This window comes from Mytilus galloprovincialis, chromosome 3, assembly GCF_965363235.1.
Source record: "Mytilus galloprovincialis chromosome 3, xbMytGall1.hap1.1, whole genome shotgun sequence".
NCBI lineage: Eukaryota > Metazoa > Mollusca > Bivalvia > Mytilida > Mytilidae > Mytilus > Mytilus galloprovincialis.
In genome coordinates, this window is record NC_134840.1 from 54,728,385 (window position 1) to 54,745,677 (window position 17,293).

At 30.4% G+C, this 17,293-nt stretch overlaps 1 protein-coding gene across 1 annotated transcript in view; it reads left to right on the forward strand.

Moving 5' to 3' along the window:
• The window catches only part of LOC143068346 (dihydrolipoyllysine-residue succinyltransferase component of 2-oxoglutarate dehydrogenase complex, mitochondrial-like), a 36,307-nt gene that overhangs the window by 7,540 nt on the left and 11,474 nt on the right, over positions 1 to 17,293 (forward strand). The window contains exons 2-11 of the mRNA XM_076242319.1: positions 3,916 to 3,952; positions 5,506 to 5,551; positions 5,881 to 5,951; positions 6,775 to 6,849; positions 7,344 to 7,399; positions 9,954 to 10,062; positions 10,770 to 11,014; positions 12,013 to 12,110; positions 13,375 to 13,573; positions 15,196 to 15,279. Of these exons, the coding sequence (XP_076098434.1) occupies positions 3,916 to 3,952; positions 5,506 to 5,551; positions 5,881 to 5,951; positions 6,775 to 6,849; positions 7,344 to 7,399; positions 9,954 to 10,062; positions 10,770 to 11,014; positions 12,013 to 12,110; positions 13,375 to 13,573; positions 15,196 to 15,279 (1,020 nt within the window). The remainder of the gene's footprint in view (positions 1 to 3,915; positions 3,953 to 5,505; positions 5,552 to 5,880; positions 5,952 to 6,774; positions 6,850 to 7,343; positions 7,400 to 9,953; positions 10,063 to 10,769; positions 11,015 to 12,012; positions 12,111 to 13,374; positions 13,574 to 15,195; positions 15,280 to 17,293) is intronic.

The window sequence follows — 17,293 nt, forward strand, 5'->3', positions numbered from 1 at the left end:
CTTTTTCAATGTAACCAAAAGTCAAAATGTAGGACTGTTTACCTGAGCTACGTAACGATATGAAGAGACAACAAAGCTACAAGATGAGTTCAGTGACTATCAGTTGACCCCATTAGATGAACTTCCACTTTGCACTTCCCCTGAAACTGACATTGGTACATTTTGGGGAGAAATGTCCAAGTTGCATGACATTTTTATTAACAAGCCAAGATTTTTTGTTTTGTCAAAACTTGCTAAAACATTACTGGTTTTGCCAAACAGCAATGCAGACATAGAGAGGGCATTTTCTTTAGTAAAGAAAATAGCTACAGAGTTTAGGGCTGATCTTAATAAGGATACTGGATACACTGTGTGCTCTTCTTTCTTGTAAAATGAATACACATTTGCATTGCTATGAACTGAAACCAAGTACAGTTCTTTTAAAGAATGCCAAGTCTGCTACTATGGAATATAACAATAGTCTGAAATAAACTTGTATACATGTTCTAACTGTTTCATATACATATTGACTATATAAATTATATGTAAACATATTTTTGTTCTTCAATTGAGCCCGCAAAATGTCGTACGCGTTATGACCTGAGATTTTTTTTCTCAATGCAGGTCATGACCTGACTTTTCATTTTCAGAGGTTGACAGGTATGTATCCGAGATGTACAAAACTAATTTGTCAAATGAAAGGCTAGCAGTGATAGCAGAAGAATGGTTCAATTCCATTAAACATGAATACAATACTAGTCCTTCTTTTTGTGACCCCCACCCACAGTAAAAAAAATAAACCTAGTTGAAAATATTTATAAAAAATCACCCGGTTGCAAGTGTTTTTTTCAAAACACCCACCTTACCTTAGTGAAAAAAGGAGAACACTGCCTCATTTTGGTGGTTCATTGGTCAATGTTATGTTTTCATGGTTAAGCTTTTTTCTTAGATACTATAAGCAATAGTTCAGCTATATTTAATGCATAGATCGATTGTAGACCTTGACCTCATTTTCATGGTTCATTGGTCAATGTTTAGGTTATTTTGTTACATGTACGTTTCTTATAAACTATAAGCAATAAGTGTATTTAAATTAATGATTGTAAGTTGTACCTGTATTTCCTGTTTGGTTTATCTGACTTGGACATCATTTTCTTGGATCATGTTAAGTTTATGAGATAGTTGTAGTAAAGCTTTATATGTAGGACTTCAATATAATATCAATGGTACCGGTATATAAAGAAGGCGAGACATTTCAGCGTATGCAATCTTGTTCACATATTTTTTAAGACAACTCAAGAATTCTCTGTCCTTAAATACTTGTAGATGATAGATGAAATATTTAATTTTATTTATATAATAAACTTATTTATGAAATATCATGGTCATTTTATTTTGCGTAACCACATAAATGACCCCTTTTTTTCTCAAGACATGTACACTATTTCAAAAGCATTGTCATAAAATTGATATCTCCTCTAATTTTCTCTTTTTTTGTAAACTGTTCAGTAAGTAGGAAACTAACCTCATTTTGAGCTGATGTTATATATTTGTGGGCGACAACATTCTACTTTCGTTATTTACCTTTATTCTCTGGAAACAATGTGGACTATGTAAAGGGAACTACAGTAGGTACTGTTGTCCAGATTCTTAACAATATTATACTTTCTTTTATTTGACTGATATTATTTAAGTATTGTGAGCCCTGAATTGTTAATAAGATATCTTGATGTTAAATTTACCTTTTTGTGGCTAAATTGAACTTCTTGTCATTAATATAATGACTGAGATCCCACTAATTAAAATTTTACTTTTATTGTGTTATAATGACCTAATTCTCAAAGTTATATACTAACTTTAATATCTGTTTAAGCAGTTCATCACTATACCATATAAAGTTTTCGGGAAAAATTTATTGATTATCTAGTCAAAGTTTAGTTCTTGGGTGTTCCTGAGAAATTGTGGTACCCCCCCCCCAAAAAAAAAAGTAGAACAAGTTTTGAAGTGTAAAACTCTATTATGAATTTATCAGTAAAAGTGATTTTCTCATTACAATGCAACAATGGGAAGATTATTGATGTCATGTCGAAATAAGAAATGATCATATAATGCAAAGGGCAAGTCACGTAAACCAAACATACTTATCAGATGGTCATTATAATGATATCCAATATGTTAGTGACAAGTGAAAATCATGTACCTAAGTCCTTAATTTTAACTAACTTGTTATTAAATAAATTATTAGGTTTGGTAATGATAACATGTCATATAGATCATGTAGATAATTTAGTATGAATTAGTAAGCAATAATCATACTAGTTTTACTTCATAGGTTATATTTTCCTTTATTTATCTTGAAGAGAAAAGCATTTGTATTTATATACATAAAATTTATGTATATTTGAAAATATGTAAATATTTCGAAGAAATTACTTTTTTTTTTAATTGTTAGCTTCCAGCTAACAAAATCACCTACATGTTTTCCGTATGTAGTAACCTCAGTGTGTGTGAACTTTCTCGTAAAAATCCTAGATTGCAATATGCAAGTACAAAGGGGAAAACATGCAAATTTTCAGAGAGAATAAACAATCAAAACATTTGTTTACATCCAAGTAAACTGTTACATCAGGATTCTCCCCATGACGCCTGTTAATTTTTACAAATATAAAAATGGAAGCCATTATAGATAAGATGGGATTCTAATTTAGCTCTTGAAAACAATAATTTATCCACATAGCACTATTATGATCTTTATACTCCCATTGTATATTAATAGACAAATGTATTTACTAGCTATTGTGCATCATTTACTGGACTCTGCATTCAATCAACTTAAACTATTGACTAATCACTTGTTAGATTGAATTTTCAAAAGTTTATAAAAAAACATTTAAAATAAATCTTAATTGAATATTTCGATGAAGGGCAGAATAAAAATTTTCAGAGGTTGAAGACCATAAACCCTAGATATCACATACAATAAAGAGACATCGTTTTTTCTGTGAATCTTTTTAATGCCCAGTTTGTTTTAGACATTGTCCACATATTCCATTTTTCAGAATATTTATAGTTTGTAGCACTATTAAGTTTTGACAGTATAAAGGCTCCTTCTTATGATGACATTACAATTATTGTAAATGGAATTTTCTCATTAAGTACACATGAAGATGTTTCTGTATTGTTGCATGATGTGCAGTTACTAGATTTTAGGTTCTGTTTGTACTGTATAAATTGTGTAACAGACTTTTAAAGGTTGTAAATTTCTTATTTTTCATGAGTATCTACATTAGCGCTAACATATTGAAGAGAAAAGCATTTTCTTGTAATTTCTATATTCTTTTATTGAGAAGAACTCTTGGCAACTTCTATGACATTTATGACAAAACATTAAGAGTACTTTGAATGGATTTTCATGCCAATCTGAAGACAGTTTTGATTTTAATCATAGCTAAGTGTCTGTAGAAAAATGGATTTTTGACGGGAGAAATTACACTTATACATGATTAGCTGCTATTTGTCATCTGTTTAGCAAAATAATTCACTTTATTTCCTATAGTAAATATTAAATCTTAAGAGTTGTTTGGTATTGATTATTCATTACACAACAAGCGAGAAGGAAATCATCCCTAAGCGAACATTAAAGGTTTTTCAGATAAGGAAAAGTTAATGATTAGAGCATCCTGTTTTACTTAAGATTGTGGCTAATACTTTAATGTAAAACCAAAAAAACTGTTAACAATTGAATTTTTATGTCTCTAATTACTGTTGCTGTTGTGTTTGAAGAGAAATGATGCATGTTACAAGTGATAGAAGTTTGTCTGTTTAATTTGTCTTTTGATTGGGATTTGTTTATACAATGTGCATTAAGTGACTGAACACAAAAACTTTTTTCTGCCTCATTAATGCTAATATTGCATGTCTTCTTTCTTCTTTCAGACAAGCCAGAGTTTAAGAGTAAAGAGTCATATCTGCTGTAAGTCTAAGAATTGATGTCATTACAACATGAAAGGTTAAAGAAAAACATCTCATCTTCCTCATAATTATGTACATTTCAATGGAGTTCATGCCAGCGATAAATGTTAATGGTTTTCTTTTTATTTTGGTCCATTTCCTATTGACTACCTTCTAGAATACCACCCTATTTCGTGACTCATTAACTTGGAATGGTTTTATTGTGATTAATGACTATTTTTAGTCAAAAGACACTAAAATTACATAAGGGCATAATTAACTAGCATCCGTTCCCACACTTAATATTTTGTACCAGAGAAAATACAGGAGAAGGGAAGATAAGATAATGAAACCTTTCAGTTGAGGTTACTAACTTAGAATAACAAGGAGGTGAAAATACAAATAAAAATTATGTTTATTTTTCTGCGAAAATTGTCAATGACATCTTTTAGCCGACCCTTGAAAATGATATCTTGGGGAAAAAAGAAAACAAAGGAATTTATCACTTCATATATTGGAATATAAACATAAAAGACAAACCATAAAAGTTTTATGTACAGAAAAACTGGTCAGCTAAAATTTTAAACTGTGTCAGAATAATATAAAAATGTGCATGACAGTATCTGATGCCTGATGAATGCCTTTGGAGAATACTGACAGATAGTTGGGATAACTTACAAGAGACAATATCCCATATATTTGTATAGATAGCACCATTATAATTCACACAGATCATATGCTAGCCAAAAGTTAGTGTTCAATACTCTTATCATATTGCACTACTGCAAATATACAGTAAGAGGTCGAAAGTGTTTCACCATTTGAAAATTCTGTTATACATTCATATGAAAACACATGTTCCGTAAAGTGATTTCTTATGTTTTTAAATATTTAGACAAAAATGTCTGCAATTTCTTGCAATAACTATGAAAGATACATGTATTTATAATTTACACTTTTAAGAAAATATTTTTAAAGACAAATTATAATTTCTGCACATATATGGTTATATATGTATAGGAAAATATTACTATTTTAATATTTGTGTATAAATAAGAATTTACCAGTAACAACATGTAGAAAAAGAAATCCTAGATGCTGTATATATTACATGTGTATCAGTAAAAATTTCATGAAAATCAGATTAAAGATAAGTTTTTGGACAATGTTTAAAGAAATGAGTTTTATTTGAAAAGATAAAATGGGAATTTCTAAGTGTTGAAACACTTGACCTCTAACTGATTAAAGCTTCAAGTTATCATTGTGATCGCTGATCAGTGACAAAATATGTTTTAAACAGTTTTAATAATGGAAGAATAAGGAAGGCCATTTTAAATTGTTAAAATTAAAATTCAAACGATAGTTTACTGGTACATTTAAAATACTTATTATGTATGTCGTTTTATCTTTCAAAATTTTTTTTCTTCGCATGTCTGGTTCTTCATATTTTTGAAAGGAAAAACAAAACAGACCGAGTTTACATTGTTTCAAAGCTTGATAGCTAGAAAATGGTACAGATATGTTACTTGATTTGATTCATTTGATTGATCACAGCAAATATATTTCTTATTTTAGGTTTATCACAATGTAACAAGAATACAGATTTATTAAATTTTGACAAGTGAGTAATCTGTATTATAGTTGAAGCTAGGTCTTTTTCTTTTTCTGAAGTTCATAGATCTCTATTTTTCATTTAACTTTTCCTTTTTATGTGAACACAGTTTTAGACAACTGACAAAATCAATTGAATAAACATATCATGTCAAATTCCGCTTGTATGAATAAACGTTAATAAGACAGCAGCCCAACAACACAACAAAACTAAGGAGACATCTACAGAGTAGCCATTAATCAGCAAGGAGCTTTCTATAAATAATGATAAAGGTTTGGTATATTTTGTTTCGCATTTTACAAATATGAAATTCATGTAATAAAGAAATTTATTTACAGAATATCAAAGTCATGTTGCAACCACAGTCAGTTTATTTTTACCAGGAAATTCCATGTGTCTAATTGTTACTGTAAGTATAACCATACTAATTCATTACCTTAAAAGTATATATAGTCGTTATGTCTTAACTACATTTCTAAATTTATAATGATACAATAGTAACTTTTTTTCAGGAAGACACCAACATGAATAATTATTTGAAAGCTGATTAGATTCATAAATAAGGGTTAACATTGTGGTTAATTGTTTACAGTACTTGGTTACAGCATTCTTTTATTTTTTGGAGGACAAAAAACACCTTTCAAATGCAAAAATATACATATTATCTGCATATATTTTTAGTATTTCAAGGTGTTTTTTTCTTGAAATTTATAGCAAAGGTTTAAATCTGCGATGATGTAAAAGTTTTCAAAATCAGTGCTAATCAACTATTATTACAGAAGTTTTGTCCAAATGTAAATTTGATATTATGGGAAATTGCATGGGAAGTGCTCTAACTTTCATTTCTTTGTCATATTTATAGGAAAAATGTTATCATTACAAAAAAAAGGTTAATAGTATAGTTATTGTCATTGGAAAGATACCCAATATGTAGTGCTTTTCAATAAAAAGAAATATATTTGACCTAGATTGAAGCTATGATAGTTTAAGAATGTCTGATTCAAAAACTGTGGAACCCAGGGGAGGCTCTGTATTTCACAATGCAGATTAGCTTTGTGTCCACAATTTGAATCAATTGATAGAAGACTAGATAGTTTAAAACAATGTGTAATGTCTTTATTATTTTATAGCATGTTTCATTATCTTTATTTTATATTACCCGAATGTTGTCTCATGGCAATCATACCACATCTACTTTTTTATATGACAAAAGATTTGTATCTCTCTTTCAGATAATGAAGTTGTGGTAGTAAATACACCTAGCTTTGCTGACTCTATATCTGATGGAGATGTAAAACTTGAAAAAGGTAGAAAACTCATTTAAGAATTGCATCGTTTGCAGCCAAAGATTTGGTTATCAGAATTCTCAATAACGGTGACATTGTATTATAGGGTTTAACACATTTAAACTCTGCTGAAAATATTATATATTGATGAATTATGAATAACAAATTTTTTGTCTGTGAAAAATATTTTTATAAGTACCATCAAGACCATTTGTCCTTGTTAATTTTATTCCAGGCAACATATGGTACCTCAATCCAATTTAATGAAATAATATATGTACAGGTTTGATGTTCTTACAGGCTACCAAAGTCAAGAAATATATGCTTTTTACCCCAAAAAATTCTGGTTGACTCATTTCACAAGTTCTTGGTCTTATGGACTTTTTGATTTTATTAGAAGAACACATTTAATAAATTTGAATTCTCTTGAAAAATGAATAGCACATATTCAAGCTGTTATATTGATTTGAGAGAGTTGTGTAATATTTACTAAGTTTATTTTTATCTAATTTTAGCGGTTGGTGACTTTGTAAAGGAAGATGATGTTGTTTGTGAAATAGAAACAGATAAGGTATTCATTTGAAAAAATATATATATCAGGTCAAAAGTCGTTCATTTAAATGGTTCCGTAAACTTTTTTAAGCAAGCATAAATTTGGTGAAATAAAAAATGCTATTCAATACATTACAATTACCCTTTACTTGCATTAGCCAGGGATCTCCATGGATGAAAATTGAATGATAACGAGAAACTTTCACAATGACAAAATCCCAGGTCTAGGCGTGGCGTGATCGAAAATATTTTATTCCTTCATTTCCATGTAAGGAATGGTGAGCAGGCTGTTAATATTGCTTATTTTATTTATTTCAACATAAAATAACAAATATTTTCATCTATTGTCTTTTGTAATAATTCTAATGCCAAGCCCGCATTGCTCCCATTTAGTCAAGAATGATGTGCTGTCCTTGGGTTTCCCTCTTCATTTTCTTGCTATTTTGGTAATTGTATAGTGCTTTAAAATCAGTTGGATATTATTTTTTTTCACTGTTAAAGTCAAAACAGGAATAGTTGATTTCACCATCAAATACAAGAAGTTTCGTACTCGTTTTGTAAAACGCTTAAGAAAATTTTTGGAGGGTAAACATTTACAAATTATTTTTTTAAATGACTTTAGATAGCTTATTTCATAGAAATATATATACTATGCGACATTCATCTTTCGATTCTGAATGAAACTGGAAGACTGGATGTATCAATTTGATTGTAAATTACAGAACTTGTAAAGATATTAAATATTATCGATAATTGCTGTGCTCGTGTTTTATGGCATGGATAAAGTTTAGTTTAACGTCATATTTTGTACTACTTTAAAAAGGGGGATGCTGATTGTAAAAGTTGTCAATATAAGCACGTTTTCGACTTGAAAAGCTATTTTTCTTTATTACTGGATTTAACATTTATTATTTTAATCTAAATTTCCATTTGCTGAAAATTGTAATTAAATAATGCAATCAGTCGTCTATCTTGTTCTCCTGTCAGGTGTGTCGATCTACCTGTACAAGTAATTAGTGATCTTTGGCTGGATATCCCTCAGGGCATTAAAACTGCAATGAGGAGGACCCTTTGAATTATAATAAAATAACCTAAGGGTTAAGGTAGCACAATACAAAGATTTTTTTACTTCCAATCTCCAACCTTTAAAATGCTGTTACTTTCTTAAAACTGCATATAGATTAATAAAAAAGGTATATATAGATAGATAAAAGATTAATCTTGTAAATTAATGCAATATTTTTGTTATGCAATCATTATGTAATCGATTGTTATGCAATTAATGGCAAAATCTTGGTCAGTTCACTTGAATAATTTAGCTCTTTCATCTCTATAGCTACACAAGAAATGTTAACGTTATCTTAATCAACACAGCAGGAGCTACAAAAGGGTGTCTCAAATTATCGCCATCGTATTCCATTCCCTCATAAATTAGTAATTAGTGTAAACATCCTTACCACATCAAAGTAGATAATGTATGATTAGGTGTAAAATTTGATCTAAACATTCTATCTAAAATCTGAGACACCCTTTTGTAGATATTGGCTCTAGGAACAACATATCATAAAATCAACCCTCTCAGGGGATCAATGAAGAAGCTAATTCCAATTGAAAGTGGCAATTTCTTGTAAAATTTTGTTGACACAGTTATCTTTATAATTGATTACATAATTGTTGTATAATACTAACATTGCATTAATTTAAAAGAGTAATCTGTTAGCTATCCATAGATACCACTTTTATAAATTTTCAAGCATTATAGAGAAAGTTACAGCATTTTAAAACTGGGGAATCGGAGGTATAAAATCTTTGTATCGGCTGCTAGAAAAACGAAAAAATAATTTGACAATGGCGGATATCATTTGACGATGGTGGAAGATAATTTAACAATGGCGGGCAACTTTTGACGATGGTGCATGATATGTTATATATATATATATATATATATAAACAGGCCATGGAGATCCCTGATTAGCCATAATATTCACTGAATTGAATGTTTGTCAAATGTCCAATACTGCCACCAAATCTTTTCTGTTTTTATTTTTTTTGCCCTTTTCCTCAAATAAAATTTTAACATGCTCCATACATTTTCAACATATGCAAGTTCATAGTTAGAATTTTTTTTGCCTCTACCACTCAGTAGCTATAGAACGAGAGAGCATAGTTAGATTATTTTTTGCCTGTACCACTCAGTAGCTATAGAACGAGTAGCAATATCAACCTAATATCTACATTTCATGACAACTGGCGAGAAATTTTCCACCATAAGTTTATATTTTTTTGTGAATTTATACATACCAAATACTGGTACAAACATTCATCATCCATCATAGGGGATATACCATCAAAACATGACAAAAGTCCTACTGTTAAATAGAGATAAGCCAGGGTCAGAGTGTTCACAGACACATAATGGCAGCAATTGTAACTGGCCCTTTATTTATTTATTTTGCAAAAATCATATTTCTAATTTAATCCTGGGTAATATCAATGATCATTTTAATTGAAGATACACTGTTCAAATTCCATTTTAAACTCATAATGAATTTATTTCTTTTTATAATTTTCAGACTTCGGTACCAGTTCCATCCCCTAAAAGTGGTATAGTAGAAGAATATTTAGTTGAAGATGGACAAACTGTTACAGCAGGGACACCTCTTTTTAAATTAAAAATAACAGGTAAAAATTACCATGATAATTACAAAAAATTGTTCAGTTGGCTGATAGCAAAAATACCAGAAAAGAACTGCAAATACGCCAGAGAATTGTTACGCTGACATAAAAATAGCAGATGAGGAATTCCCAAATTGCAGATTAGATTCATAATCATTTTGTCATTGAAAATGATATAAAAATTATGAAAATTACCACAAAAAGAAACATTTGAAAAATGATGTTGAAAAAAATACTGTTTATCAGAAAAATTTCCATTAGGGTCTTATTTTTTTTTATCTAAGAGGTATTTTACAAAGTAAATGTGTCCTTTCCCAAAACAAGATATTTTTATCTGTTGACCATTCTTTTTGTATGAAAAAAAGTTTTTTCTAATTCTTTTAATCTGCCAACAAAGAGGGATATTTATCTACTTTGCTGTCAGAGCACAAGATGACAGGATAGAAAATCCAGTCTGACCACCCTCCTAAAAAATGAATGAAACTACCATACCAAACCCTTCCATTAGTAACCAATTAGAATGATGTTAAATAAAAAATATATATTTAAATGATAATGTATGAATATTATTCATTCGTATTAATTTATAACATAGGATAGATATGGATATGTACTTCTGTTAATCTTTGCAAAAAGGATTCTTTCATTGTTTACATTTTCGCCAATAAATTAATAATTACTGAATGTACAGTATGTATCTTTGTTTATTTCAGATGCTCCTGCAGATTCAGCACCAAAATCAGCTCCTGCCGCAGAAGCACCATCACCTACACAACAACCAACAAAAGCAGAGGCAGCTCCTGCATCATCAACAAGTGGTCCCATACCAACTACACCTCCACCTGCCTCACCCCTCCCTAAAGAACCAATTAGTACTAAACCCTTAGACTCAATTAAACCAAAGTCTGCACCTGCATCACAGAATGTTCCACTTTCAGGATCTAGATCAGAAACAAAAGTAAGCATTTAAATAACATTTATAATTTTAATAGAATTGGGAATCATTAAAAGATATGGAGGTGGAATTTTATTAAACCTCTAAAGGATACCAAGACTTTAGTACAGAAAAAAACAATCTTCAAAACATACAATTCTTAAAAAAGAATAAGTATTATCAAAAAAGAAATATCTATTGACGTCAGTGTTCTAGCCAGGATTTGAAAAGGGCAGGGTGCTAGTCAGAAAAAGGACAATGTTATGCGTAATGTCATTGAAAAAGGGCAATTATTCAAGCTTCATAATTAATTAGCATATAACTCGGGCACTATGGTAAAATCAAGTTTCAGTTAAAATGGAGAATTAAATTTATTACTTCTGGCACAATATTTTTCTGTTTGATTTTGAAAATCTCCCATCTTTATGGACACACACTCTTTAGCAGCTGAATTTTAGAATTTAGGAGACTTTTGCTTCTATTTTATATGATATTGTTGCCTCAGCATTTTTAGAAGGTGAAGGTATACTTCTTCTTTTAAAGCTTTAAATTACATAAATGCACTTGATAGATCAATTAAAGGACATGAGCTCCTTTTGGATTTTTATGAATTTTAGATTTTATTTTTCTAAGTTATGGAGTTTAATTCATTAAATAAGGGGGATTTTTCAGTTTTCAGACAATAGCTCAAAATTGCTTCCAGCAGTTTTCATGAAACCTTTGGCAACAGGATGATATCTATTAAAATCACCTCACTTTTGTTTTTTAAGAATTTTTGATATGACATTGAGGAGTTATGGAACATCATTCTTTGAAAAAGGGAAGAGTGTATCATGCGCTTATGGCACAGCTATTAATTAGGGCTTGGAAAAACAAAATTATGTACAGGAAAGTGGCTTCTTCGTACTATTTGCCCTGTAGAATGAATCCTGTACTTTAATTGAAATAATGTACAGTTTTACTAGACATTCAAAACATTTTAAAAGACTGTTTCAATCTAACAATGAATGATATTTTTTCAGGTTAATATGTCTAGAATAAGACAGAGAACTGCTCAAAGACTAAAACAAGCACAGAATGAATGTGCTATGTTAACAACATTTAATGAAATAGATATGAGGTATGTTAACCTTTCTGCAATATGATATATAAGCTTAAAAATAAAGGTTTCTTTAGATTCAAGTATAAGTGGTATTCAAGATCAATTCAGTCAATCTCAGAAATCACAGAAATAAAATTAAGGGATAGGTCTTACTGCAGCAGTCATAATTAATTAGAGATATAGTACAAGGCTGTATTTTATTGATTTTATTTCAAATTGATTTGTTTTGTGTGTCGGTTCTGGTGTGTAATAATGGACACATTTTGGCGAATAACAATTATCGGATACCTTTGGGGGTTCTGAAATCAGACATGTTTGGGGAAAATACAGGTTTGGGAGTGTTACATATATAAAGGGGACACTTCGTGCAAAGAATTATTATTTATATTTTCTTTGCATTTAGTAGAAAAAGAGAATTTCGTGAAAATAAAACCAACCTGCAAATTTTAATACAGAGATTTTTATTATAAAATTTAAACATAGATTACTCACTTGTTTTTCTATGATAATCTAGTGTTTATTGTTTACAAAAAGTCCTAAACAACCGTTAAATTCCCAAACACCTGGTCACTAAAGTCTAGCTCACCCTAAAAGGTGTACTTGAATTGGTCCATATTTATATTTGTTTTAACCAATATCTTAATTTATAAACTTGTTTAAAGGAAATTATTACTAGCACTGAATGCAATAATCCCTCATCTATCAAGCATCGAATTGCCAAAAATGAGAGTAGAAGGAGAAAGACTGTGGATTTTCTATAAAATTTCCATATGTTTAGCATTGAATCAACACAAGGGTACATAGAGGATTCTAAAATGTTACAAAGTAAAAACGTATAAAATCATAACTTTATTCAACTTCATGTGTATGTCATTTCATACAAAACACACTTGAATTAACAATAAAAACAGTAAAAAAAGCACAATTTATCTAGTTAAAAAAGCAATTTTTTTTTACTATTTTCTTGGAATTGCATAGAATATACTACTTACAATAAAAAGGTTATTGCATGACATTAAATATAACAAATCTACCAAATTTCATGTAGTGAGGAAAACTTACATTTTTGTGGAGATTTGATTTCATGGTTGGCAAAGTTTGCTCATATTCCTATACAATAATTGTATTTCAATGAGCATTGAAATATGTGGTTCTCCTGTTCCCAAGATTTCCACAAAGATTGGTAACCAAAACAAAAATATTTCACAATATATTATAAAAAAAAAGTATGATAGTTTTGATCAGAAACAATAAGTTAAAATTGTCAAATTGTATTTTTCAGTAATGTAATAGACCTGAGAAAGCAGTATAAAGATGCCTTTTTAAAGAAATTTGGACTTAAACTAGGATTCATGTCAGCTTTTGTGAAAGCCTCAGCTTATGCTCTGACTGATCAACCCGTTGTTAATGCTGTGATAGACAATAAAGAAATTTCATATAGAGACTACATTGACATTTCTGTAGCAGTATCAACGCCAAAGGTACTCCGGAAAACTGTGGATTACGGTTGATTTATTTCTTGTGTAACTTCTTTCAAGGAAGTTTAAATAACATCGGCAAAGAAGATGGTCATGAACATAAACTTAGTTGACCATGATTTATGATCTTGGGTTATTATATACATTTTAAGAAGTATATCAGTAGATACTTTATAATCACATGGTTTGTATGTCAAGGTGATAAATATAGGTCAGTATTCAGAAATTTTCCCTTTCCTACATAATCTCAAGGAACTCACTTTTTGTTCAAAATATTTGTATAATCTTTTGAATTTTGATAGGTCTTGTTGCTAAATTCAGAAAACTAAACCAAGTATGTGAATAATTCATTTTGTGTGACTAAGGATAGGGAAAGTTTAGTTAAACTAGATGTTCTAGAAGCCAACTTAAAAGAGTATTTGTAAACCAAACTCAAAGAGTAATAGAAAAATTGGTTAGATGAACCCTTAGTAACAGACAAGTTCAATGGCTTGATAAATCATGCTATCCAATTTTGTACTAAATTCTTTTTTTACAAAAACATCAAATTCCTTATCATTCTGAATGAATGAATGAATCTTTTATTGCAGAAGCATAGACATGCTATGGCAAAATTAACAACATATATTCTGTAAACTTATCCTATTTTAATTATTTAAACATTATGTCATGACTAAATTGGTTTGATTGAGATTTAAGATTTATTAATATGCAGTTATTTAATTGACAATTCAAACCTTTTAGTGGTAAAGTATGGAAAAGTTTAATTTGTATATATTGTACTTTGAAATGTAAAGGTAAATGACATAAATTGCTAGAATTTGATTGTTCTTGATAACAATTGGACAAAAAGCTATGTAAACATCGAAATGACACTAACTTTAAGACAAAGGACTTGTAGCACCTAGATAAATGAAAGTTAAATGCATCTTTTGATTTTGAGATTTCTTTTTGTTTTTTATCACTGGTGAAGATGGTAAAATAAACAAAGACCTGAATTTTGTGTATGCTGTCCACTCTGACAGTTAAATCACCCATTGCTATGCAGATGTCGTTTATATTCCATTATCAATATTATAAAATGTTACATCTAAAAGATTTAACCTAACTAGGGGTTTATTTTTGCACTTTCTGCAGGATTAATAAAAATGCCCATCAAATCCAGGGAAGGTGGTTTTAGTCTTTTAAAGATTTTATTTTTGCATAGAAAAGTTTTTTAGGTTTTTTTTGTAAAAAAGTTCAGATGAATCATAACAGAGTAGTTAGTCTCATACAGGATAGAGGAAATTTGGTACCTTTAGCCTTACTTGTAAAATCTTTGCTTTACATTGGATATTGCTGTCAAAAGCATCCAATTCATTTTTGCAACAATGCAATTCAGTAATAGGAAGTGATTGCCAAATCATGTATTGCTGGAGAGAAAGGTAAATCACTTCTGGGGACCTGCTTAATAATTCTATAATTGAAGTTTATGATCTAATGTTTGCCAGTTAACAGCAATATCTGTTGTACCTGAATTAACAATGATATAAGTTGGCCATTTGGATCATATGAAATTCAAAAACCTGATTTATGTTTGTATTTTTAATGCACAGGTTTGTAACTTATTTACATATATTTTTCAGGGTTTAGTGGTGCCTGTTATACGAAGTGTCGAAAAAATGAATTATGCCGATATAGAAAAAGAAATAGCATCATTAGGTGAAAAGGTAAAAAAGGACTACGGTATTTGCATTAGGCCATAAAAAAAGAATATGTCTTTTTGCCCTAACCCTACCTACCCAAAAAATAGCTGCCGTCTCAAAATCTTTTATTGCTCTGATGTAAAAATGTTTTTTTTAATCAGATAGGCTTGAAGATTTAAAAACATCAATTTCACATTTTATGGGGAAAAAAAGAAATTGCTAACCTACCTACACAATGTCTCTACCTCTGGGTAGGGTTTGGGCAAACCAAAATATATTTAAGTGTGGCCTTAATGGTTTTTTTGCTCAAAATATGGCACAAAGATATCTCAGTAGTCAGTAGACAAGATAATATTACAATGCCATTACCGGTTTATAAGTTATGGTCAGAAAACATTCTTTATCTTTAGGTAGGTAGGCAACAAGGAAAGAAAGATCAAGGTAGCATATATTGAACTTTCAAAAGAATGTGGATTAGTTTTTATATGAATTATAATTATTTATATATATAAAAATTAATTTTGCGGTAGTATATTGGTATGACGTCGTATTCATCGTCCGAAGACACATTGGTTTTCGCTTTATAACTTTAGTTTAAGTAAATAGAAATCTATGAAATTTAAACACAAGGTTTATGACCACAAAAGGAAGGATGGGATTGATTTTGGGAGTTTTGGTCCCAACAGTTTAGGAATTAGGGGCCAAAAAAGGGCCCAAATAAGCATTATTCTTGGTTTTCGCACAATAACTTTAGTATAAGCAAATAGAAATCTATGAAATTTAAACACAAGGTTTATGAACACAAAAGGAAGGTTTGGTGATTTTGGGAGGTTTGGTCCCAACAGTTTAGGAATAAGGGGCCAAAAGGGGCCCAAATAAGCATTTTTCTTGGTTTTTCGCACCATAACTTTAGTATAAGTAAATATAAATGTATGAGATTTAAACACAAGGTTTATGACCATAAAAGGAAGGTTGGGATTGATTTTGGAAGTTTTGGTCCCAACAGTTTAGGAATTAGGGGCCCAGAGGGTCCAAAATTAAACGTTGAATGATTTCATCAAAAATTGAATAATTGGGGTTCTTTGATATGCCGAATCTAACTGTGTATGTAGATTCTTAATTTTTGGTCCCGTTTTCAAATTGGTCTACATTAAGGTGCAAAGGGTCCAAAATTAAACTTAGTTTGATTTTAACAAAAATTGAATTCTTGGGGTTCTTTGATATGCTGAATCTAAACATGTACTTAGATTTTTGATTATGGGCCCAGTTTTCTAGTTGGTCCAAATCGGAGTCCAAAATTAAACTTTGTTTGATTTCAACAAAAATTGAATCCTTGGGGTTCTTTGATATGCTGAATTTAAACATGTATTTAGATTTTTGTCGAGCCTGCAACTTTTGTTGCAGAAAGCTCGACATAGGGATAGTGATCCGGCGGCGGCGTTAGCTCACTTCTTAAAAGCTTTATATTTTAGAAGGTGGAAGACCTGGATGCTTCATACTTTGTATATAGATGCTTCATGTTACGAAGTTTCCGTCAATCACATGTCCAATGTCCTTGACCTCATTTTCATGGTTCAGTGATGACCACTTGAAAAAAAAGTTCAAATTTTTTGTAATGTTGAATTCTCTCTTATTATAAGTAATAGGATAACTATATTTGATATGTGCGGACCTTGCAAGGTCCTCGTGTCTGTCAGACAGTTTTCACTTGACCTCGACCTCATTTCATGGATCAGTGAACAAGGTTAAGTTTTGGTGGTCAAGTCCATATCTCAGATACTATAAGCAATAGGGCTAGTATATTCGGTGTATGGAAGGACTGTAAGGTGTACATGTCCAACTGGCAGGTGTCATCTGACCTTGACCTCATTTTCATGGTTCAGTGGTTATAGTTGAATTTTTATACGACCGCAAAATTTGAAAATTTTTTCGTCGTATATTGCTATCACGTTGGCGTCCGCATCGTCGTCGTCGTCGTCCGGCGTCCGAATACTTTTAGTTTTCGCACTCTAACTTTAGTAAAAGTGAATGGAAATCT